Below are 19,513 nucleotides of genomic sequence, written 5' to 3'. Positions count from 1 at the left end.
AAAAATGCCACAATCCAACCCCTGCGAGATCCTACAGGCGGGTTACTGCCCCTGTGACCTACATGCAAACCACCAAACCAACTTACCACTAAGGACCACAGCATGCCACGACGACACAGAACAGGACAACAAAAAGAAAAATGGAACATGGAACAAAACAAATGGGACCACACCGTCCTTCAGTATACACTGCCAGGAACACAGTTTACACCCCCACAAATACTGGGGGCAACAGAACAGACATCATGAGAAGAGAAAAGTCCCTATATCTAACACTGTACCTCACAACTGACCATGCACCAGAACATCCCAACACTACCAACCTTGCTAGGCACACTGAAAACATACTGGAACCACGCAGAAAAAGAAGGGATACACGAGAAGAGAAAAGAACAAAACCAACGCCCTCACGCCATATATCACAAAAACACATGAACACCTCCACCAACTGCAACAACATATAGAAGAGGAAGCAGAAGAAATCACCAACCCAATAATTAACCTAACAGATCAATTCAACTGAGAAACAGATCGCACTGAACACCCATCACATCTTGAGAGCAACATGGAAGAAGACCAACATAAATAACTAAACTAAACTGCATCAAATCAATGCAAGCCTGATGTCCAAACATGCCACAGAGATCTACGACCTACTGTGCGACGGAGTTATCGACATCCTATTCATCACAGGAACATGGCTAGAGGACAACTACAAAATCACACTACACAGCTGCCACCCCGACAACGTCAAGTGCTCATAGGTAAGCAGGAAAGAAAAAAGAAAAGAGGTGGAGGACTTGCAATCGCATATAATGAACATCTGCAAATAAAAACAGACAAACCACTAAATATCAAAAACTGAGAATTCTTAATCCTTCCCTTGACAATGAAACCCAAAACAAATCTCAAATTTGTTCTGGTTTGCAGACCACCAACATATGGGGTAGCATTCGTAGACACCTTCAAAGAAGCCTTCACCTACCTGGCCATCGAACATGAACACCTGATAATCCTTGGGGACTTCAACATCTGGTCTGAAAAAGAAAACACAAACTCGCAAAAATTGCTAGTCAAGCAACTGAAGATAATGAAATTACATTAGCTGGGTAAAGGATCAAACACACACAGCGGGACACACACTTGATGCAATCTTTGCCAACAGAAACCTCATCAAAACGGCACCACCAATACAGATACTCTAGAGCGACCACCTCATGATTCCATTTGTGATAATGCTGCTGATGAAAGTAGCTAAACAACCTGATAAACTTCTGACTGTCATTAAAAGAAACTGGAAGACCATCAAAGGTCGTAACATAGTATAACTTGAACTCACTAAACCACCAAACACCAACCTGGACGAAATCGACCTTGACAGAAAAACAGAAATACTTCATAAATGGATCAGCAAAACAGTCAACAATATGTCCTAGGAGAAACCTTTCACCCTTTGGAGGTATTTTGTGGTATTCTTTTGTGTGAGCTTGTTGGGGTATTTTGTGGTATAGTGGTGAGCCTTAAATACACAAGGCTGCCTGATATTGTTCTTCTACCAGGACCATAAACAGTAAGTCAAAAGCAGGTCTGGTACGCTGTAACTCATAACTTCATTTTCCTGTGGTATTTTATTTACAATACCACATTATACCCTTTTGGCGGTATCTCATAACACACTTACCAGATAATCTGAATACTGACATTTATATAAACAACACCTGAGAATGACCCAATTCACAGTAACCAGTTTATTTTGTATTTTACCACATGTGATAAAGTGAACTACTGCCTGCAGTTAAATGAGTTTACAACCTGTTCTGCATCAGTCTGTATGCCAACCGAAGAAACCAGAACACTTAATAAGTACTCTGAGGCTAATTAAACTTTTTCTTTTGTTCTTTATAGAAAATTAGGATTATGCAAACTATCAAGAAAACATGCATTGCACAACGTTTGCACAAATTTTCTGTGATTCAAAAAGTAAAATTAAATCTTTGCAAATACAATTCATCTGCAGATGCTTTCCCCACGATAAATGAGCTCTTCCCACAATGGGCATTTTGCACCTTTTCTGTGTTGCATTTCAGAAATGTGGTTATCTATCAACCTTGAAAGATAGCATTCACTTTGCACAGTTTACATGGAATGAGCCACACCACAAAATATCTGTCTATATTTAAAATAGTGAGCATAACTTTCTTGGCCGGGATTGTCTAAAATGCAGTTATTCAGAGCCCTTGAAAAGCAAACTACATGCTCTTCAATTTGGAAGTTACCCAAAATCAATGCTTGATTATGTGTGCCCCTGGACTGCAAGCGCCCTCCGTCCATCTGGATCCATATCTGCTTCAGACCCCTTGCCAGCCTGCAAGGAGCCCACAACGTCTTCTCCCCAGTTTGCCTGCCTGTCAGCGAATGCTGCACACTCTCAGCATCAGCCAGAGATCAAGAGTGTCCTCAGACTGCAACAGTGTTCTGAAACAATGCACCAGTCCAGGAGAGCCAGTCATCTGCGAGACAACCCTTTTAAACGCCTTGTTTATCAACTCCCATAATGTATGTCTGGCCTACATAAAATATAATTAAATATTTCCTCCAAAAGTGATGTCATGTGTCAATCAGAAACACTTCCCTTTCAATCAACCACCCTCCATAAATGTTCAGAGCACGTGATTAGTCCAGCTACTTAGAATGCAGCAGTGGATGAGAAATGTTACATTGCCCTGCTCTATTTCCTCCTGTTCTGCAAAAGAATATACACATTTTAAACAATTAAACTTACATCTAAATCTTGTCACTGAAAAACAAATCTAATTCTGCATTTTCTTGCACTCCCAGTTACCCTTGCACAACCCAAAAGCCTTCACATTTACTGTAACAATCTGCACCAAAGTTTTTACACAAAAGTCATGGACTGATCTGCCCTGAATGGTAATAGGGAATTTGTTTACGGTTTGAGGATATTAGTATAACTTAGTACATGTTAGTCTTATGTTTTGCATTGCAATCTGTCCATAACTGTTGTGTGGTGCGAAATAACATCAGGTTGTGCAGTAAATTCAAATTCAACTTTTAGCTTGTATGTGTGTTTTGCGCATTCATAATACTGACATATATTAGATTCAGCACAGTGGCTCACATCTGAGTCTCACGCCCTAGTTGACAAGTTGGGTCAGTTTTCATCTATGTTGAAATTCTGAGCCTTAGTTAAAAATCAAAACCTTGACTGAAATTCTGAGCCCTCTCTTCCTGCATACTCGATCGTGCAAGAGAGCAATGGCAAAATGGTTTACCCCCCTCCTGCGGCCGTGAAAAGGAAAAATAGGAAGCTGGAACTAGAAGGGAGAGCACAATATAACCAGGCAAAATAAATCATAAATTCAGCGTTCATACAAAAAGGAAATTCAAAATGCTAGAAGGAAATACTACGACAACCGAATCACAAAAGCCGCAAACACCCTAAAATAACTGTTCACAATCATAAACGAAATGAGGAACACACTTGGATGCAACAATATTTTAGTACCCTCACCGAAACTATGCAACAACCTTGCAGATCACTTCAAAAACAAATCAGCATCATCCACCAAATCATACAAAGCAGACCAGTCAACCAAAATACACAACCCATCCCCCAATTGAGGATCATCAGAACAAACTCCAAAGATTCCCACAAATATCAGTAGAGACATTGCTCAAGCTGGTAAGAAATAGCAACAAAGCAGGCTCACTCTTGGACCCATGCCCTCCAGATATATAGAAATTAATCCTCACAAAGGGCACACCTTCGGAATGTTACAGAAACCTCTTCAAACTATCACTCAAAACAGGGAAATTACCCCATTCAAATCAGAGTACATCAAACCACTCCTCAAGGACATGGCAGACATGTGGCAGACCTCTTCAACTACAGACTTATCTCAAACATGCCCTACCCAGCAACACTACTTGAAACCTACGTCTATGGACTAATACAGGAACACATAGAAAAACACCAACTACTGGACCCAGGCACAAGTCGGCTTTAGGCCTAAGAGAGGAACTGAGAAAGCACTCCTCTCAATCTGGGATGATATAAAGACAAATGCAGAGACAGACACAAGTTAAGCTCTGCGACTTCTGGATCTCTTTCCAGCGTTTGACACAGTCAGCCATGACATTCGAATCAAGAGACTAGAAGAAATAGAAATAACCAACCTAGCCCTACTCTGGATTAAATCATTCCTAACAGATAGAACAGAAACTGTCTGGATTAAAACCTTTTAAACCCACTCCAAGGGACACCAACTGCAGAGTATCACAAGGATCGTCCCTATCCCCACTGCTCTTCAATATCTACCTGACTCCATTAATGAAGCTCATCAAAAGACACGGCTGGACATGCTACAACTACGGGGATGACACACAAAACATCTACAAAATAGAAGACACATAAGAACAAAACACAAATCTGGAAGTCTGTCTTCAAGAACTCTATGAATGGATGAACACAAACAGCCTCAAACTCAACCCAGGCAAAAGAGAAATAATGGTTATACCCAAAAACCAGGAAATCAGCCACTGCATCCCATGGCCCAAAGAAGTAGGAACTGCACCAACAACACTAATAAATCCTAATGGACAACGAACTAACAATAGAACCACCAGTAAACGCAATAAAAGAAATGCTTCTTCCTCCTACACACAGTAAATGATTCTACCTTTGCTCTCCTTCACCCATAAAACACTCACCATCATCTCCCTCATCATGTCCAGAAAAGACTCTGCCAACAGCCTATACCTTGGAATGCCGGAGCGACTACTAAAGAAACTGCAAGGTATCCAAAATGCAGCGGTCAGACTCCTGCTCAGACTACCACAAAGGGACCACATCACCCCAGTGATAAAAATGCTACATTGGCTTCCAGTCAAACAACAAATTAGGTTTTAAACAATGTGCATAATGCACAGATCAATCCACGGCCAAGGAGCAGAATTCCCACAAAAGAAAATAACCATTTACCTACCTGTAAAACCACTTTGATCAAGCAATGACATTTACCTAGAACCGAAACCATACAAAAAGAAAACTTGGGGGGGGGGGGGGTCGTAACTCTCCCACCTGGCAGCAAAAATGTGCAACTGCTTCCCAAAAGACATACACAATACACAGGATCACTTAAAATTAAGAAAACTACTTGGCTCTTCACCTCAGAATCATTAGGGAATGACTAGGAAAAACAAAAACTCGACTGGAAACAGAGCACACCTCAGCAGGCATACATGTAACGAACAGGTCAGGGAGAGAGCCCAAAAAAAAACTATCCTAACAATACCCCACTCTAGTCATGAACCCAGAGACAGGAACCCCAACTGCAGACCGGGGAGCATTAACCAATAACAGGCACCACAGGAGGCCTGAGTGTGCACCGGTCACCGGTGGGTGGGGATTCCGCACAGAAACCTGGAGAGACAACCAACAACTGCCAAATTTAGCAATCTCCAGCCTGGAGGCGGCGGAGGCCCTCTCAACCTCATGCCCACAAACCGCTAGAGAATCACAGAGAAAGCCACCACCATGAGCAATACCTGGCCAACAAACAGCTACAAACGCCCAACACACAGCACGGACAGTGACGGTGAGCACCGAAGCCAAAGCAATGAGATGAGAAAATCCCTAAAAGCCCTACTAACCCAACCCTAAAACCTCAAATTCTGCATACACTTCTCAAACACAAAACAAACACAACCACCTCTCAGCACAGCAATCTGCATGCACTTCACCACACTGCAACGCCAAAACAAACCACACATAGCCCTGCATGACAATAACAGCACGTGTAAATCTAACGAGCTGTAAATTGCACCCAGGCTCAGCGAGTGGTGCAAACCGCACTGAAGCTGACAACAGCACACCACAAGTCTTGCTATACCTATTCCCTCTATGCCCTTCTAAACCCCCCACACTCTTATCTTTCAGATGTGCCAAAGCACACGGAGACCACTCCGGTGGTGATAGTGCACAATACAAATGATTTTTGAACATTAACATTAACATAGGAACCATGTTAGGCTCTGCCCACTGCTTCAGTTAGAAAAGTAAACACAGGGGCAGATATTATCACGGCACAGAGCACACATACACATTTTTTCTGTTATGCCCATGGTCTTTGTGCTTTGAGCAATATTGCAGAAACACATTAGCAAGGTGTTGCCTTCTGGATTCAGTTTTGTCACAAATACAATGCAGAAAAGGTGTTACGAGGATTTCGACTGCGCATCTTCTTGAGTAGTTTGGGCTCAGCATAGTAGCTCACTAGGTACAAACAAACATCATCTCTAACTATTAAAGTGCAAATAACTTCTCGTAAACTCGTAATTCTCGGTACTCTTGGAACTGGGCCACATTGTATTCTGAGACACTATGCATACATTCCAACCTGCCTCATTCCATTCGAGAGATAGTAGTCCTGTCTGTTTCTTTTCTTTGCATGATGATAGTTGTAGTTCTTGATTTATAGTCCCAGACTGTAACACCTCTTGAATGAAATGGGGGCATCTATGCACTATCTGGAGGCACAAAGTCTACAGCAACTGCACCCATTCCATTTCCATAGAATAATGGAAGTATCCATTTAGCTTTTAGTTGACTGTACAGGTGGAAAAGAAGGATATTCAATACTATTTCCTGTTTTGGTACCATTAAACTCAGAGTTTCTGACATTACTCCATATGATAGGCGGGTAACTTACCTAGGGTTTGAGGATAAAGCTGTCATGACTCGATGCTGGGCCCGGTGGAGATACATAACGATTCCCACAGACCACCCCACCTTGCCAAAGGTCCAAGGTGCAGGACTGTCAGAAAGTCTGCACCACTCCTACCCCAACCCTACCCCTTTAAGGTGTGTCCCCAAGTTCATTATGGGTTGCTAACTTGTTGTCCCTGACAGGTTTGGGCTTCCTGTCTATCATCACAGGAGAGATAGAAATTAGAGAAGCTTACTCTGAACGGCCACCCTGGCAGCAGCATCCTGGAGGTGTCCAGAGCTGAGCTGCCCGAGCTTCAATGAGCTAGATTGCACATGGAGAGTTTGCACTTGGACTGCATGATTGAAATCCAATATGGTTGCCAAGTCTGAAAAAGACCTGGTTAGCTGCAATCATACCCAAGTAAAATCAGCAACGCTGAGCTGATGCTCCAATCACATCTCACTGCCAATAAGGGCCCAAATGTAATTCCACTCCCGAACAGACCAGAAAGTAGGAAGAGGCTGTGTCCAGATAAAAGGAAGAGGTGAGTTGGGAAGTGGTGTGAGGAGTTGCTAAGCATATACTGGTGGTTGCTGGAGGCGGAGAGAGATATGATGAAGGTGAGGTGGAGTAAGGAGGCCAGAGGTTCTAGAGAGGACAAAGGAGAGAGGTGTTGGAGAAGAGGGGAGATATTGGCATGATGGGAGAAGAACAGTGAGAACTGGCAGAGAGAACATTAGGCAAGGAGGTACAACACAGAGAGGGTTAGAAAGAGAGAGAACACCAGGAGAAAGGTTACTGGAATGACATAAGAAGTAGGTCCAAAGGAGAGTCAAGGAACATCAGCGAGGTGATCGGGTGGAGAAGTCAGAAGGTGGGCAGTGGTAGAAAGTGATACAGAACAACAAGGTTGGAAAAAAGGCTGTACAGCGGGAAAACACAACAACTATAGTGGTGATCCCAGGAGATGTGGAAAAACATTGTTGAGGTGCACAGGGAAATTGAAGAGCTAGCCAGGAGCATGAGAACAAGTCATTAGGTCAGCTCAGGCTCCCAACCATCCAGTGGAAGCTTTGGGCTTTACGTTGGTCTATTATAGGGGTGCATTTTGGGCACAGAAACCTGGGAGCAAGGGGGTCTTCAAAAAGTCTTCAAAGTGTCAAGGACGAGAAAAGATGATATGACAATCTCATCCCAGGAGACAAGAAAGAAGTGCAGTGGTCAGTGACAGTACATTGATAATCCATCCAGGAGGAAAATTGGATTGACACTTGAACTATGCTACATGAGGAGCAGCCATCCTGTTGCTATTACTGATTTGTGTTCCTTTGGTGTATTTTTACTCCATCTATGTAGATACCCCTAATTAATGATTATTTAATCATATATTAGAATGTTGTTGTTGTGGTGGTCCTGCTTAGCTTCATGATATAACCCAGGGTCAGAATCCCAAGCCAAACTAAAGGTGTAGCTGCCTTAACTCTTTACGTATAATTGATGCAATATAACGCCAACTCAAACCTATTGGGTATGCACCATGCATGTTACAGAAATGATCTATAATACCATGTTTGCATTCAACGAGGTTACATAGCCAAAGAAATGCATGCACATGTTGTTAATGTTCTCTGTGTATTGACAGTGACTACTAAGGTGACAGTGATTAAAGGGGACATTACAGAGTACAGCCAACTCGTCGAAGCCATGAAAGGGGTAAACGTGGTAATCCACACGGCTGCTCTTTTGGACTACATGGATCTTGTGCCCTTTTGGAAAATGAAGGCTGTAAATGTTGGTGGTAAGATGACATGAAGTCTACAGTCAAATTATCAATGTATGCTGTTGAGAATTCAAATGTAACATTGAGCTCAGACAATAATATCTGTGACTCGTATGATGTTGAATGTATGGGATGATGATGTGAATGGGCCAAGAGGATAGTTTTTGTCTTGGAAGCAAGATAACGCAGAGCAACACAGGTTTTAATCCTGGCCCCATGCTTAAAGACTGGTCTCGGTTACAAAAGATTAATTCATTCATTTGGCTGATCAGCATGATCAATTTCTCAAATTCATCAATTTGCTGACTGCATCTGAGAGTTCAGAGGTCCAATTTTGACTTAACCACTTTAAGTTCCATTACAGTCTGTTCAGATTCAACTAGGATCTATGCCCAATAAGACTGGATAGATTTCCTCCTCATCTGTGCATTCTGATGAATGCAGCATAGTCTCTAGGCATGCAGACACGTGGCATACATGCAGTTCCAGATCATACTGAAATGCCTGCACATTCTGCTCCCAAGAGTGAAAAAGAAGTGCAGTTTATGCAGCTGCATGGCAACGGCAGCGGTGGTGGAGGGGGTCACATGTGTGGCTGCAGATGCAACAATGGCTAGCGCCATTAACAATGCCCACTCTGCACACATGCACATGGTGATGCCAACAGATTCCCTGTGTGCATGCAGTCAACGACCCAGAAGCCCAGTATTCACTGCATACCGCCATCACCCACTAATCCATTTCTGCGGTTCATGATGTCAGTTGGGTTGTGTTTAATAGCAGGGCACAAATGTGACAGATGATCCTTTCCTTACAGAAGTCTGGGATGGGCAGTGTTGTATTGGTTGATAATAGATATTTAAGGGAGTTGTGAAGGTACCATAGACACGGGCCAGAATGAAATTGACAAAGTAATCAAAAAGGCCCAGGCTACACATGAGTTGAACCTTCTTCCATCATGAAATATGAGCACATGGAGATCGTTATTGACCTCCTCAACCAATATGAATGTTCAGAGTGCAGTCAATAACTGCTGGTATTGACTACATTCGGAACATTCTGACTTCAAAAGTAGGTAGGGAAACCACAATTCAATTTCCCAGCAAGGTTTTATTCAACAAGGGTCTTCCTTTCTGGAAGGACCTTTTTTCATGATAATATCTTATCTAACAAACCAGAAAGAATGCTAAAACAAGTGAATATGCTTTTACTTTATCATAGATAAACCGCTTACATGATGCCTAATTCATCTTCATGTTAAACCCGCTGTAGTTTACCTAACGTTGCAATTAAAATACTTGCAACATTGACGAAAATCATGTTATTCAGGTCGCCTGAGGTTGTCTATTTACTATACTCACTATTAAATGATGGTCTTCATTCGCGCCCAAAATTCCAAAACATCCACTAATAGTACCACTTTGTGGTAATAGCCTTGCAGACCTTGGGAGGGGTAATCATGGCTTGGGATAGTGACAACTCCCCAACGTATGGACCTCGACTTTGCGTTGGGTCATTACTTGATGACGGGTCATTATCCTGTGCTGGTAATAACTCCTCCCTTGATCTATAAGGCTATCTAAGTAAACTATGTGACAAGATTAACTGAAGTGCTATTGCTCCTTTTGCCTGTGGATGCAATCAAGTGGGGTGGTGAGGGGTGGGGTTCTTCTGCACACCGTTTGGGATCAACAGTTGTTTTATTAGTAGATCAATATACTGTTGAGATCGAAAATACAGCTTTCTCCAGCGGGACCACATTATCAGGGAGGTTGTGGGGACCCTAATAAAATAGTGCTTGACCTTCTTGGCACTGCGAGTGGTGAAATACATCTGGGATAGGTACTGATGACAAAAAGCCCTCTATGTGGACAATTTTTATTTGCAAGTTTGATGGCTAGGTCTTCAGTATTGTCGTGGATCCTTGGATAGATGGATTTAGTCCTGCAGTGAACTGTAATAATGTACCCACCTAAACTTGTCAGCTTCAATCAGGCAGTGAGGCCAACACATTTGAGAAGGGGATTGCGCACAGATGAGTTGGATTTTCTCTCCTTTTCTTGGCCCATTAGTCTTTTTGAAGCTTAAACTATGTTTTTATCCACAGGTATGACTCTGATCGTATTGCGAAAAATGCATTCTCGTGCAGTAAAAACCTGGGCCACTGTCCACTCCCTTTGAGAAACTGGCTTTTGCACCTGCACCTGAGTTACTTGAAGGACACATACATTCTATCTTCTGAATAAGGATGTGAGGAACAACAGAAAGTTCTGGCGAGGTGAATATATGTAGTTAAACACCTCCTCTCCTTAAAGATAGGCTACAAAATGGCTAATGGGAAGAAAGGGATTGGCCCTAATTACAAGTTTCCTGCAAAATCGCTGGTAATTCTGGCATGCCGGTATTATTGTTTCTGGCAGGCCGATCAGCAGAATTACTGGTGCATTACAGATCCATGGGCATGCACGCACACCTTCTGCCAGGAACAGTAATACCGGTGGACTGGAATTACCAGCGTTGACAGCAATGCACTGGTTTTTCTGGTAAAAATGTGCTGGAAATAGTGATACTGGAACCAAACTGTCAGAATCACCGCCATTGGAATCACCTGCATCGTAATTACCGGCGCTGGAAATAGCATCATTGCAGCAATGGGAAGTTCGATGGCTGCCATTTAAAAAACTCAATCCACATTAAATCCCCACTTCCTGCTGCCACCCACCCTATCTGAAAGTGCAGATATGCCTGGGAGTGGCAAATCATGCGTCCCAGAGGTCCGGCTTTGCAAGCCGAAGTTCACAGAGCTGGACCTGGCTGCTCTCACGGACGCTATGTTCATGCATGCTGCTGCCCTCTTTGGAGGTGGCAATGGCAGCACCAGCCAGTGAGGGAGGACAATCATCAGGCAGGAGGTGGCAGACAAGGTTACAGCCATTGGGAATGCCCCACACACCCCACGGTACTGCCACAGGTTATGGGATGACTTGCGGCAGAGGGTCCGAAACCTCCCTGCAACACATAGGAGGGACTCTGCTGCCACAGCAGGAGGGACGGTGGCACCCTTGACACTCATGCCCTGGGAGGAGATGTACAGCACCATCATGCACATAGAGGGCATTGCGGGAGCCAGGGCAGCAGAGGCAGGAGCTAGGACCCAGGGCTTTGGTGGTAAGTACAACAAACACAATGAAAGTGTTGAGTCCAAATACTTGCATCCCCAGGCAGAGAAACATCAAATGGGCAAGGGAACAAGTCGAACATGTGTCAGTCACAGCAAATGGGCCAGTCACACACACATGCCAGAGGATGTGGGCATATGTAGCCGTGTACAAGCGCTGGATGCCCTTAGATGTCGATGGTGAGCCATCTATCTAAGGTGAGGGGACAGAAAGAGGCTTGACCTATTGCTAGCAGAAACAAGTAGTAAAAACACTGACAGGACATTACCGCGGTGTGCCCTAGAGTGCTAAAGCTAAAGCAGGAAACTTTATAACTTGAATTATCCAGCTATTTTGAACTAAAAATCTGTTAAAACAAAATGTAAAAAGAAACATGTGTGTTTGATCTATACACATACACAAAAATAGGGTGTGTGTGTGTTGGTGAACAAACATTACTTTCTATTTATGTGAGAATGCACAATCACTTAGTTTGCACGCGTCTCCTCCTTTGGGCCAAGATTCACAGGGGTCTTATGACTGTGTCTGGTCCATCTGGGGATTCCTGTCCTGCCCAACAGACTAAGCGTTGTGCATTCTGACATAAATAGAACGTAATGTTTGTTCACCCTCCACATGACCTAATGCAGCTTTACTTTGCATGTAGGTCGCCTGGAAAACCAAGAAATCCAGAATCTAAGAGGCCATTCCCCTTGTAAGTTGGATACTGCTTGGGGCTACACTGTGGGGTAAGGATCCATACACTTTGGGGTATAATCACACCTATAAGCAGGAGGCACTATGAAGTTTCTAACCTGCACCTTTGCTGACTCTCTGCCCCTCCCCTATCCCATCGTTCTACAGATAGAGTCCCTGTCCACCCACAACAGCTCACCTGGTAACTATTACAGCACCATAGGCCCTGAAGAAAGTGGATTTACCAAAATACATCACTGAAACCAGTCGACCAATGTCTGTTTAGGGATCTCCCACCTACCCAGGGATACCCTATATTTGTATATGTGTATAGATCAAACACACATAGTTCTTTTTAAATGTTGTTTTAAAAGATTGAGTTCAACATAGCCTGAACATGTAAGTAATAAGGTTTCTTGCAAGAACTTTAGCACTCCAGGGAACATCGCAAAATGTCCTGTCAATATTTTTACCACTTGTTTCTGCTTGCAATAGGGCAAGCCTCTTTCTGCCCCCCTCACCCTAGATAGGCGGCTCACCACCGACATCTTGTGACATCCAGTAACACAAGGACACAGTTAGTGTGGTTGGAGGGCCATTGAGGTTGTTATGATAACATTACTAATCAATTAACAGTTTACTGTACCTGTACAGTGTTTGTGTGAATACTCCCAGAAGACTAACAGCATGCTCATCTCACCCCAACAGGCACATCCTATAACAGCAAAGTGCCTGGACCGTCTTCAGGCCCAGCACATGCAAGCAGACCTGGAAAGGCTGCACCACCAACTCCTGCAGTGCAAGTACCACCACCACCACCTGCAGCACAAGCACCACTGCCAACTTTGCCAGCACCACTGCCAACTGTGCCACCACCACCGACTCCTGCGCCAGCTGTGACACCACCACCACCATCTCTGCGAGAAACATACCTCTTGTCAGTGGCCCCTCCGTCCCTCCTGTGCCCTCAACACTACTATGGGCACAATAGCCACAGGCCCATCATGGCCGGTACAGCACAGAGCACCTCCAGTACCTGCACCAGCACTCTGGAGAAGGAAGGCTGCACAATGCCATGCAGCTGAGCCATGGAGTGCTAGAATGTGTCACTGGCCAGGAAGTGCAGCACTGACCGCAGCTTCAGCAGCGTTGGTATGGCTGTCCTGATGCAAAACCTGCTCTCAATGTCCTCCTGGACGTGGGTCAGGGGGTCATAATTGGTCTCCCTGTTTAGGTGGTACAGGGGTGGTATCTGGCTGTCTGTGAGTGACCAGGGTTTGGCCCTGGTGCAAGGGATCATGGCACACCTCTGCCTCACCACCTGCATCAGCTGTATCCCGATCATCATCCTCCTCCTCCTTCTTCTATCCCATGTCTTCTATCGCCACTGCTTCTTCTCAAGCAGCAACAGCTGGACATCAGCATGGAGCACCTCCAGGTCCGTGGTAGAGGCAATGAGTGACAGCATAGTTGGGTTGGAAAGTGTTCTTGTGGAACATGTAGCCCTTAAGTACTGATCCTGTGTGCATTGAGTGCACCTGGGTGGATTGGGTGCACCTGTGGCTTAATTTCCCTCAACTGTGTCCGTTACCGGCTGCTCTAAGGTGATGTTATCTCGTCCTTGCTTTCGCCAGATTACCAGAAATAATCTGCCACTATAACTGGCAAATCAAATTTCGTGATACCATTGTGCCGTTATTACTGGCTCAGCTTTCCGGCTGTACCGGTTTCATACTTTGCCAGAAGTTCCGGTTCTGGTCGTTCAGGGCAAGGTGGTTTCTGCGCCGTGATTCCGGCAACTGTGTTCCGGCCTAATCATATTTTGCCAGTCAAAGAAAAGTGCCTCTACACGGTTTCACCGGCACTTTTACCGTTTTCTGGCAAAGTTGGAATGATCCCCATTATCTTCTATTTAAAACCAAAAGTTATAAAAACGAGCAGAACTGGAGCCCAGGTGAAAACCATCAGATTTCAAGGTGAACTACCTTCAAGTTCAGACAGGGTGCATATAGGGAAATGATAAGGATTTTGGAGACACGCTGGGCTTATATTGGGGTTGGTTTTCACAGAGAGAAAGACAGTGATGGTGGATGATGCAATACTGGTTGGTCAGGGCTAACAGAGTTGGGGAATTGCCAAATTGCCCAAATCATCTTGAACTTTATAAGGAGCATTGTATGTTCAAGAGAGTGAAAGATTAACAGGAATGTTCAGATTTACTGTGAGTACTGAGCAGCGGCGCTGCCAAGTGACCACGGCCACCCTTATAACAATGCTGGCCCCGCAACGGCCCATTCAGTTATGTGTGTTTGTTTTGGTGTGCCACCCCAAGATTTCCAGTGTGGCCATCCCTATGAAAAATGTCTGGGGTGCCACTGGTACTGAGGTCGTCCAATGCCCAGGTGGATGATCTTGAAGCTGAAAGTGTTTACAGGCAGAACCGTCATGGGTTAAAAGGACTTCTCAATAGTATAGATGAATGAAGTAGAATCTGGTGCAACTAAGCCTGTTCTATCTAGCAGCCTTCCGGTAGACTCAGGAGATGGCTATTTCCCATCAAATATCTGTTAGGCCACAATTGTGTTGATTCACAAAAAAAGGGGAGATCTACGTAACATGCTCTCTCTATGTCAGTGAATGTGAGGGAGCAGATTTCCTGTGTTCTGAAGGGCTCTCCTTTTTTAAAAACTCTACATGGATACATGTTCTCTGGTAACAGCTAGGCAGACTCTAGCGCCTAGATGCCCTTATGGGTGAATTGTGTTGCACGCTATAAAGCCCAATACCCATAATATGGTGCCAGTGTTTGAGAGTTTCAGAAGCAATGGGTGGTGATAGAGAGAGGATAAGAGCGAGAGCCAGGGAGAATATTCTCCTCGAGCCAGAGGAGTCAGAGGCGGATCAGGTAACAGACCCATGAAAAGTCTGTGACTGCGGGACTTTTCTTTATGCGTTACTCGTGCTAATGCTCTTCTAGCACAGAGATCCTTCCCCACTGTCATGCCTACATAACAACGCAGTATGACCAGAGCAACCAACAAAACCCCTTTGGAAAGAGTGATGGATGGAGTCCTGATCCATTTGAGCCTCTGGAGGAAGTTGGACACCATGGCAGCTCAGGGACAGAATGGCAGAACGATTGACTCAAGTCAAATCCACAGGAGAAAGGACAGAAATAAATGGCAGCGGTAGCTAAGAAGTATGAAAGGCCCTGTGTTTCTTACTCTTGGCTATTCTGCCATCATCACCTATTTCAGATCCGGAGGTAGCTGTGTTGCAAGTTTCCTTAATAAGGGCTGTTTGTTTAGATCTTAGATCAAGCTCCATATACGACCGTGTAAACTCACTCAAACTATTCTTGAGGCCAATCAGTGTCTACTTCTAATACATGTTCATGCTTGGCTGAGCCCACCTCTGACCATGTGCCAGTTTATCATGATTCCTCAGCCCAAGGTTTGCCAGGGATTTTCCTTCTATATATGATCAGGGATACATCATCTCAGTGTGCCCCCAGAGCTGGAAAGCTGTTCCCTGCGGCCTGGGTTGATTAAATCACTCACAGAGGTTCCCAGGTATCAATTGAAGTTGGTATGGCTGCTTGACCAACAGCCTACAGTCCTCACCCTGAAGTCCAAAAATACAAGACTTGGGGGTCATTGTGTTAGCTCTGTAGTCATTAAATAAGTGTAAAAACAAGGCATAAAAGGCGTACGCCAGTCTTTATAGTTATTTTAATGCTTTGGGACATCTCCATCTTTGGCATGTAAAGTGGGAAATGAGAGGGGAACTATGTTTCGACTTCCACTTTCCAGCTATGCCTGCACAATGTCTCAGTTTTGCGCCAGCATGAGAGTTTCATGCTGGCGTAAAACTAATGGGTTCCTGTAGAATCAGCCTCAATTTAGAACCTGCTAAATGAAGGTGGATTCCATAGGAATCCATTGTAAATGTCATCTGCAAAGTGCAATTTGAATGCAACAGTAACATGTTTCTCAAAAGGAACAAAATAAGGTGATTTTGCCTGCATTTACTCTTTCTTTTCTACACTTTGTTTTTTGGAAGTGGAAAATTGCATGCAGGGGATCTAACAGCTTGTAGTTGCAAACGTTGACAGACCTCTGCATGCAATTTGCATTGTTTTAATACCAAATTAGCTCCCTAGAAGGGATCAAGAGATCAGTTATTTCAGATATACTTCAAGTGCTACACGTGTCCTTGTTCTTGCCCGTCTACTGAGGGTGACTCCTGGACACTGCTCAGCTACCGGAGGAGTGAGCAGCGTTCGTTCTCAACTGGAGTATATACGAGTAATACTAGTATATGTAGTACCTAGGTCAGGAGTCTGTATACTCTGGATTACGACTCCCATGATCCATAGGGTGGGTGCAATTCATGAATTTCCCTGGAGGGGCTGCTGCCCGGACTTCAGGGCAGTGCCATTGAAAGAGTGACAGTGTCTCATCCGCGTTCTACCCGCCACGTGAGGCCCATGAGAACCAGTGCAGTGACATAACAAGAGGAGGGTGCCTGAATATTGGGAGCACTTGCACCTAAAAGCATGGCTGCACATTTCACCACTCTCAGGGTTCTCCTTGTCGTGCAAGTTGCTCATGCATTTCCACTGATGTTTTTTGCTTCATAGGCATGCCTGGGGAAAGCAAGCGAATAAGCACCAACCGACGGATTCCCGCTGTAAGCTGCTTAGTGTTCAGGCTAAATGATGTAATTAAATGTTTCAAAACAACCCCATGGGTGGTGTGATTTCAGAGTGACTGCCAACTTTTTCGGTTTAAGAGCATGTCTGCAGTGTGAGGCAGGTGCGGCCAAATATTGAGGACAAACAACTAGCCATGGTGCTAGTGGACCTGCATTACGAAATGAGTAGCTCAGTATGAAGACGCATCCCAGCTCACTGTCCAAACTCGGATTCGAACCTCTCAAAAGTGCTGTGTATATGCTATTGCATTTAGCATTTATATAGCGCAACGAACCCTCAGGCATCTGAGCGCTGCTCATTATTACCCACGGTGTGTGGTGCTCATTTATCGACCTCGGAAGGATGAAAGGCTGAGTTTGGCCCTGCTGGGATTCGAGCCTGCAGGCTCTGCACAGATATCAAAGCAAGCTCTCTACTCGCTGTGCTATCCGACCGGCTATTGGAAGAGAAACATTTTGTGCTCCTTACAAAAAGCATTCTGACTGATTCCCATTCTAGAGTAACATGGGCTTGTTTTACCTACTGTCGTCCTCATGGAACAGCACAGGGATTTTGGCTCTGAGAGTTCAGGATCCTGGTTTGGGGAAGGGTATAATTTTAACGCTCAGACATTAAGCTGAGTAGGGATACAATACATTTCTATGCAAAACCACCGTGTACCTGAATTAACCACACTGCGTTATGGTTTGTGTATAATATAACTGTGGCCGTAAGTTTTATTATTTACAAATTACTCAATGAACAAACTCAAGGTGTGTGTGCTTTTGGGCACCCCGCGATCAAAGAGGGTAATGCCCGCCACCAACCAATTCATCGTCCAGAGCCCCTCTTTTCACTCAAACAGTGCCTTTCCACTGTCCCTGAGCTCTGTTTGCTGGCATGTTCCATTTTGCATCTTCAAGCTGGACATTTGCATCTTCATTTTTTAGCATCCCTTAAATTCCTGGCTGGCGCCTCTTATTTGTCCAGATGGCAGTCTCGCATCTGATTTGATATGATATTTTATTTGTATCGCACTCATACACACGTGTTTAAGAGCGCGACAAGGCAAGAGAGGGGAACAAGCGAGGTAATAAAAAAAAGATCTTACTAGGCCCGGTGACATTGCAGGGGAGAGGGAAGGGGGAAAGTGCAAGGGAGATGGGTGAGGTGGAAAAAAGTGCTGAGCAAGGGATAAAAACAACGACTGGTAGTGCAGCCAGCGTGTGGCAAGTGCGAGGTTAAAAGCGCAGACAAGGGGTCTCTGATAAGTGCAGGTAAGGGGACTATATGGTTACAGATACAGACCCAAGTGCAAGGGTTGCCAGGAGGCATTGCGGGTGTGTGGCTGGGCGAGCAGGGACCTGGGCCTGAAATCAGAGGGTAGCCAGGTACACGGAGCCAAAGAAAACAGATCAGCAGGGAAGAGGAACCCTTGCAGCCACTGGGAGCCAATGAAGAGATTTCAGAACTGGAGAGATACAATCCCAGGGCTTGAGGACAAGTCTGACCTGTGCTGACAAAACTGAGTGGGTCCACTGACGCTCAGGTTCCCCCCAAAGGTACCCTTACTTACAGCCCCTTTGAGCCAAAGTCTTGAATATGTTGCTTGTGAAAATCTCAATGCCCATCATTGACAGGTGCATGCCATCCTGGTGAAATAGATCAGGGTTGCTTTGGGACAAACCGTGCCTAATCAAATGTAAACCGATATTCCTGCAAAATCTCTCTAAGGCCTTGTTTAATTTTTTCCTTGCTGTTTCTACCGCCTTCCTGCAGACGGCCCCATACCATTTGCTTGTAGGCACTACTTCTGACAGAAAGATTTCAGTATCCCTCCAGCAATGGGCTATGCTTCCCAGTGATTTGCACATGTCCTTCTGCAAAAGCTTTCTCCCCAGCTTTGTTAGATCGTTCCCACCTAGGCAGATTTCCATTTCTAGAGGGGGGGGGGGCAGAATCCAATCAAATCCAATAGTCTATCGTGTATGCCCTTCCATCGCATGCCTGGTGTCCCCTACCAGGCAGTGATTGTCTTTTAGATATACAGGTCTTGGTGCACATCCTCTATCCACCTATCTGCTTGTGTCACAAACAAATGACCTACAATCTATGCTGATCTGAATGGATCATCACCTGTGGGTTAGACATGTTGCATTAGCCCAGCTCCTTCCTAATGTATTTCTTGAAACAGTTAGTTCTCCAGCCCCCTATTCTCTTAACCCACATGGGACCCAAGCCCCCGACCTAAGCGGATGTGGCCGCTCCTATTCAGAATGAATGGGTACCATACTCTGCTGGATTTCAGCCTACCTTCTTGATCACTTTCTTTAGTACTGTCTGAAACTTGTATTTATGTATTTATTGTGCATTTGTGTTTCAAAGCACCCACAGGGCAACAGCGAGGGAACATGGGATTGAAAACCATGTATAGACTGGAAGATAAAGACGT

At 44.6% G+C, this 19,513-nt stretch overlaps 1 protein-coding gene across 1 annotated transcript in view; it reads left to right on the top strand.

Annotated features, from left to right (window-relative positions):
• LOC138489657 (3 beta-hydroxysteroid dehydrogenase type 7-like) overlaps nt 1-19,513 on the top strand; it is a 271,115-nt gene that overhangs the window by 135,657 nt on the left and 115,945 nt on the right. The window contains exon 3 of the mRNA XM_069617326.1: nt 8,374-8,529. Within this exon, the coding sequence (XP_069473427.1) occupies nt 8,374-8,529 (156 nt within the window). The remainder of the gene's footprint in view (nt 1-8,373; nt 8,530-19,513) is intronic.

The sequence above is a fragment of the Ambystoma mexicanum genome, chromosome 9 (genome assembly GCF_040938575.1).
Source record: "Ambystoma mexicanum isolate Mex_15411 chromosome 9, UKY_AmexF1_1, whole genome shotgun sequence".
NCBI lineage: Eukaryota > Metazoa > Chordata > Amphibia > Caudata > Ambystomatidae > Ambystoma > Ambystoma mexicanum.
The sequence above is the reverse complement of the archived record's forward strand: the minus strand, read 5'-3'. Positions and strand labels throughout refer to the sequence as shown.